The 7,256-nt window shown below is 44.1% G+C and overlaps 1 protein-coding gene across 1 annotated transcript in view; it reads right to left on the bottom strand.

The window, feature by feature from the left end:
• Nucleotides 1-6,934, bottom strand: part of LOC139404858 (pleckstrin homology domain-containing family O member 1-like) — a 36,018-nt gene extending 29,084 nt beyond the window's left edge. The window contains exons 1-2 of the mRNA XM_071147391.1: nt 6,583-6,934; nt 5,750-5,896 (exon numbers count right to left, since the gene is read on the bottom strand). Coding sequence (XP_071003492.1) covers nt 5,750-5,896; nt 6,583-6,609 — 174 coding nt within the window. The 5' untranslated portion in view covers nt 6,610-6,934. The remainder of the gene's footprint in view (nt 1-5,749; nt 5,897-6,582) is intronic.
• Between the last annotated feature and the right edge of the window lie 322 nt (nt 6,935-7,256).

Raw genomic sequence — 7,256 nt, 5'->3', positions numbered from 1 at the left:
CATCAACCCAATAGAATAAGACCTCATCAACCCAATAGAATAAGACCTCATCAACCCAATACAATAAGACCTCATCAACCCAATAGAATAAGACCTCATCAAGCCAATAGAATAAGACCTCATCAACCCAATGGACTAAGACCTCAGCAACCCAATAGAATAAGACCTCATCAAGCCAATAGAATAAGACCTCATCAAGCCAATAGAATAAGACCCCATCAACCCAATAGAATAAGACCTCATCAAGCCAATAGAATAAGACCTCATCAACCCAATAGAATAAGACCTCAGAGACCTGGCAGTGTGGCGCCAGGAGAACAACCTCTCCCTCAACGTGAGCAAGACAAAGAGGAAAACGAGGGCCGAGCATACCCCCATTCACATTGACAGGGCAGTAGTGGAGCAGGTCGAGAGCTTCTTGGTGTCCACATCACTAAGGAACAATGTTCCAATGTTACTTCTGGTGCACGTTTACTGTAAACACTGAGGCTGTACCCGCTTTAAGTTAGTTTTAACGGTGGCCAAGTAGTCTACTGTGGCTATTTGATCATAATGTAGACCTACCAGAGTGGCCTATCATCAGAAACAAGGGAAAAATGCATCCCATTACATTTGAACATGGGAATGGCTGTTCTATCGTTCAGCCAATGTGTGGTGTTCAACATAGGCCGACATTCCATGACTTTTGACTTTTGATAAAAACATGCAGAGCTTGACATTAACCTGTTTATCCAGTTGTCCTTCAGACAAAGATGACTGAAAATGTTGTTGTGTTGTTTGTTGCAAGAAACCAGTTAACAAAATAAAATGCATTATTATTCCCATACCATTATTACAGAGAATCAGACACATGATGCTCCCCTCTACCTATTGGCCACAACACTGCCCCTTTAAGACAAGAAAAAACTCCTTTCCTGACTCGCTTTTCAAAATGCAAAGCTTTTGTGCTTTTGTAGGAAGCAATAACTCCCCCCATTGATGACTACAAATGATCTAAAACTGGACTATTAACTCACTAACTAGCAAAGGATATGAACAAATGTCCAAATGTGCACACGTCGGTAGATGTAACTCTCGCTTTGATCTCAAAACAAGCTCATCTACTGATGACCGCTCATGCTGTAAAAACAGTCCAGTTCAATGTGAATGGCACAGATCCTTATATGGATTGATCTATTTGCATATAGGCCTACTGCAGCTCTGATTGGTTTTGGGGCACCGGTGTGTGTAGAGTACGGGCCTGAGTCGTGCTGGTCAATGTAATAGAATCCTACTCTGATGCGTTCTGCCTATAACAAAATCTCTTGCATAGTTAGTTTTGCATACTAAGTCTTGCATTGTTAATTTTGTTTCGGTATGTTGCATTGAAAGTGGCTAATATTGCGTTGATTCGATCACAATTCCCACAGTAAAGGGAAACATTGATAGTGTTATCTCTAGAAAGTTGAGTGAAGTTCAATTTTATGCTTCTCTGCGCAAGATGATATTTCTTCAACGCAGCAGCCCCAGGGGAGCTGCTAGAGGGAACATTGCTAAGGACCTATCATGGTCCAAACACACCAACACTGTCGTGAAGAGGACACGACAACGCCTATTCTGTCTCAGGAGGCTGAAAAGACTTGGCATGGGAGCACAGATCCTCAGAAAGTTCTACAGCTGCACCAACAAGAGCATCCATCGCCGCTGGTATGGTAACTGCTCTGCATCCGACTACAAGACACTAAAGAGGGTAGTGCTTATGGCCCAGTACATCACTGGGGCCGAGCTCCCTGCCATCTAGGACCTCTACACCAGGCGGTGTCAGAGGAAAATGGTCAAAGTCCCAAGCCACCCAAGTCATAGACTGTTCTCTCTGCTACCGCACGGCAAGCGGTACCGGGGCGCCAAGTCTAGGTCTAAGAGGCTTCTAAACAGCTTCTACCCCCAAGCCATAAGACTGCTGAACAGTTAATAAAATGGCCACCCGGACTATTTACATTTACCACCTTTTGTTATTGTTTATTCACATGTTTTGCACTGAATCTTTTGCACAGGCTCCATGTACACTCACAGGCTCCATGTACACTCACAGGCTCCATGTACACTCACAGGCTCCATGTACACTCACAGGCTCCATGTACACTCACAGGATCCATGTACACTCACAGGATCCATGTACACTCACAGGCTCCATGTACACTCACAGGCTCCATGTACACTCACAGGCTCCATGTACACTCACAGGCTCCATGTACACTCACAGGCTCCATGTACACTCACAGGCTCCATGTACACTCACAGGCTCCATGTACACTCACAGGCTCCATGTACACTCACAGGCTCCATGTACACTCACAGGCTCCATGTACACTCACAGGCTCCATGTACACTCACAGGATCCATGTACACTCACAGGCTCCATGTACACTCACAGGCTCCATGTACACTCACAGGCTCCATGTACACTCACAGGCTCCATGTACACTCACAGGCTCCATGTACACTCACAGGCTCCATGTACACTCACAGGCTCCATGTACACTCACAGGCTCCATGTACACTCACAGGCTCCATGTACACTCACAGGCTCCATGTACACTCACAGGCTCCATGTACACTCACAGGATCCATGTACACTCACAGGATCCATGTACACTCACAGGCTCCATGTACACTCACAGGCTCCATGTACACTCACAGGATCCATGTACACTCACAGGCTCCATGTACACTCACAGGCTCCATGTACACTCACAGGCTCCATGTACACTCACTGGACTCTAACCACACACTCACACATACTACACTGACACTCCAACACACACACACACACACACACACACACACAAAACACATACACACATGCATATTGACGCCACACATACACATACACTGCTGTTACTCTCTGTTTATTTTCTATGCATAGTCACTTTCACCTACCTACATGAACATATTACCTCAATGACCTTGACTAACCTGTACCCCTGCACATTGACTCTGTACCAGTACCCCTTTCTATATGGCCACTTTATTGTTATTTTATTGTGTTACTCTTTTTCATTTAGTTATTTTGCACATTTTTCTTACTTACTTTTTGAAAACTTTGAATTGTTGGCTTGTAACTAAGCATTTCGTGGTTGTATTCGATGTGACAAATAACATTTGATTTGATTTGATAAACGTCATGGACTAAAGTTTATTGTTGTGTGCTGGTGTTACCTAGGCTATTGTCTTTTGCACAAGTGCTCTTAAAATCCCTCCAAGTCTTGTAGAAGGTTATGCGGTCAGTTTCTGAGAGGAAGTACTGTTTGGTGCTCTGACCAATAACCCTCTAACACACAAAGCAGAACAGAGACAAAGACTGTTTCAAAATACCCCACAGGGAAGAAACATCTTCCTTATTTGGGCAAAGAACAACACTCAGAAGAAGGAACTAATTCAGTCAATATGTCCATGGCTCATATCTGCCAGTTAGTTGTCTCTTTGGTTGAGGACAGTATAAGCATCATAGTGAATTGGGAAACGGGAATGTGGTTAGGTATGTAAAGAGTGTAGTGAAACACACCAGACATCATAGTGAAAGTGGACAGAGACTGAATCAGAACATGACAGATGTCAGGCTGGAACAGGTTGGTCAGCGAGGTGAAATCAGAGCTCTCCCACTTGCCAGAGCTCGCTCCTCACAGCTGTCCCAACTACGGGGAGGCTTTTCCTCTCAGATCTCCATGAAACCTGACCTCATGCCCGCACTTTTCTTGACAAATAATGCTGGGTTGACATTTGGCCCTAAAACCCACTTGAAAAGTCAAGGAAGGCACTTTCTTTGTTGACCATAGACTTTAGACCTACCTGCTAGCCACTTGATATGGACCCAAGCTACTTGTTGCAGTTACAGATCTGAAAGAATAGGATTTGGCAAACCTGTTGTCTGCATGAATTCACCATTTTATCTGACAATGATAAAAGCTAATGTTCTATCTGGTGGGGTTTCCAAAGGGAAGCTTTCCTTTGCCCTTGTCTCCTAAGGTTAGTTATTTTGGGGTACTTAGCTCTGGGTGGTCTTATTTATCATTCTGTGATAAAAAGGGCACTACATTGATAAGCTTGGTGACCTCTTCAAGTGACCAAAACCCTGGAAGGCATTTCTTTGCCACATATGCATTGATATTCAACTCTCAAAGGTTACTTTCCCTCAAAGCTGTGATTATGTTAGGATTGATTAGATCACAGTTTGGAATCTTCAGTGTCTGTCAGATTCCACTGTGATCCCTGGAGTTCTGTTTACAACTGGAGTAAGGTGTTAAAGTGGTCCCTTAGAAGCTGCCAACACATCCTCCTGTAAGCTTCAGCTGAGCTTGGCAGAATACTAATACCCTGCAACTCTAAAGCAAGCCCAGCAAGAGAACTGTCAGTGCCCGATCGCAGTCAGTGTGTGTGTGTGTGTGTGTGTGTGTGTGTGTGTGTGTGTGTGTGTGTGTGTGTGTGTGTGTGTGTGTGTGTGTGCGCGTGCGTACATGTGCGTTTCTATTAAATTCCCTGTAACTCTCAGCTAAGCGGTTTAAAACTGCCTCTGCCTTGTATCAAGCACCACATTGACTGACTATGTGGCTCATTATTGCTTCTGTTTAATATCTGGAGCAATCTCCCTGACACATCACAGGCTGGCTCTGTCACTATGGTTACCACAACATTCATTAAGGCCTTAATATTGCAACACCACAACCATGCGGGTGCTGTTGTGCTATCTCGTAGCTATACCTGGAGCACGCTCTCTGTTCTCAGTGAGCCTGACCACAGCAGTTACTGTGCGCCTTATTACCATCTAGGGTTATCTCTCCGACAACTCCTTCTGTCATAAGGCTAGACCGATGTGCTAGAGGTCTCTGGAGACTTCCTACCTCTATTAATAAACACTCTATGAGCGCAGATTTGAGATGGGGATACTTTCTAATCTTCTGTCAAGCTGTTTTGCTGTGGACAACTAACAGGAGTAATGAATCAGACTTCAGCCATTCAGAGCAATCTAACTGACATCTGACTGCAATGATAACAGACACTGTAGGTATAGTGTAGAGCAGACATACAGTGGAGTTTTTTCATCTATAATGTTGGGTATCCAGTGGGGTGGAAGGTGTGCTGCAGCTCAGGTTTGTTGCTGACAGGGAGAGAGAGAGAGACTCATAGAGAGACAGAGAGAGAGAGAGAAGGAGAGAGAGAGACAGACAGACAGACAGACAGACAGACAGACAGACAGGGTGAGGGAGAGAGAATGAGAGAGAGAGGGAAAAAGACAGAACTCGTTGGCTCACCAGCCCCAGAGGGATGATAGATGAGGCTTGGCGGGAGGATACAGAGATTTATGTGAAGCCTTAAGTGAACCTGAACACACACACACAAATACACACACACAAAGCTTTTGGAGCTGCTGATTTGGTTCATCAGTCTGAGTGGATCCAGAACAGAGGAGAGCATGTCTAGGGTATCTCTTGAGACTGCTACATGGCCACATGGTTAAACACGTCCATATACTTACTGTATGTTGTCACTGGAAATACTGGCATTTATAAACCACGGTATGATGTCATAAAGTAGCCTATATTTCACAGTGTTGATGCTCATCAAGGACTATTACAATGTACCCCAAAATTAGTGTATAAGATGTGCTGGTTCTGTTTGCATTTGAAAAGTTAAAAAAAATATATGTGTTCAATGCTCCAAAAAATGTCAAGGTGTGTAAATGTCAGCTGTTCAATGAAGAGGCGTCACTTACCTCTTTCTCTGAGATGTAAAGTTGGTCCCCTTTGAGTATTACAAAACGATTTTTCCAGATCTCCCTAAATATCCCTTTGCCACAGAACTTGCGAATCCAACCGATTTTGTCTGGCTGCGTGTTGTGCTGGTTTGTGTCCTGCGGGCCCTGCATATTCAACGAAAGCAACAAAGTAGAAGTTAAGACATGAAATTGCCAGAGCACCTCGTTTAGATTCGAAAGGGGGACTGAACAGACAAGAAAAAGAGGAGAGTCTTTTTGTGAGGCGACTCAGCCCCCTGTCATTTCCTTTGTCATGTAGATGCTGTCACATTCCTTGCGCGCACCGTTTTTCTTGGGCTAGTGTTTTTGTCACCATCTTATGATCTCAGTTAGGCTACACCGACCACGTTAGATAATAGCATTCCAAAAATAAAGCTCGTTTTAAAATGATTCCGTTATACACAAAAAGAGCACTCCCTAAAAACGTTTGTCTTTCACAGCATCCACAACAAGCATTACATCAACACTTTTGAACTCTACATTGCTAGATCTCTTGTCAAATATAATTGTGTTAATCAAGTTAAGATAGTGGGGGACATTCTCCAGTTAGACAATGAATAAATAAAGCAAATCAGCATGTCTAACAAATGCATCACTTTGGAGTTTGGACTGAGACTTGGCTATAAAGTAACTGAGTCAGTAACGTATCAAGTAGCATTGACGTGTTTATTAAATACAACACTCGTTACATTGTAGCTTTTTGTTACATTCTCTGGAATAGCAGCTAACCAGAAACCCGTTATTACATTGTAGCTGAAGTGATCATCACTTGCATCGTTTCGAAACCTTACCCGTTTAGCTGAATTGTTTTTCTTCATTGTGAAGGATAGGACTGTCGATGACTATCCCCGAATTCACTCAGTTATAAATCCGCAATTTTGTACAACAGGCTGATGCCAAGAATGGCCGTAAATTCTGGACACGGGGTGTATATGCCCGTGACGCTCGAAAGCCGCCAGTAGCCTATGTCTTGCTCCTTTCCTCGCCGCCTCCCTAGGCTGGAACACTTCAATTTTGGAACACTTCAATTTTCTCCCTCTCTATTCCTTTGTAGATATAACTGAATGCGGTTGGTCTAGCTACGCTCTCGCATGCTCTGAACACTGAACTGGACTGGTAGTGTCTAGTTACGCGGATGAGTCCGTTTCATTGCCTCCCTATTGAGTCCCCCTCCCTCTCCCTCTCCTCTCTTCACCGAGGCTTTGGTTATTAGAGAGCATGCAGCTGGGAGACTGGATAGCCTTCTCCCCCGCTCTGTAACTCGATGGCTCAATCTCTCTAAACCCCCAAGCTGCAGGGCTACGGAGTCATGATATCATCACGGAAAATAAGAAATGAAGGCACGAGGTTCGTGTGAAAGACGCAAATATGGAAATTATAGACTGTAGAAAGTGGGGGTGTGTGGGAGGGGGTGTTAGTCTACAAGTACAGTGATGTCTAGAAAATGTTAAATTGCACTCTCTAA

This window comes from Oncorhynchus clarkii, unplaced genomic scaffold (assembly GCF_045791955.1).
Source record: "Oncorhynchus clarkii lewisi isolate Uvic-CL-2024 unplaced genomic scaffold, UVic_Ocla_1.0 unplaced_contig_10959_pilon_pilon, whole genome shotgun sequence".
NCBI lineage: Eukaryota > Metazoa > Chordata > Actinopteri > Salmoniformes > Salmonidae > Oncorhynchus > Oncorhynchus clarkii.
This window is presented reverse-complemented; position numbering and strand designations above follow the sequence as displayed.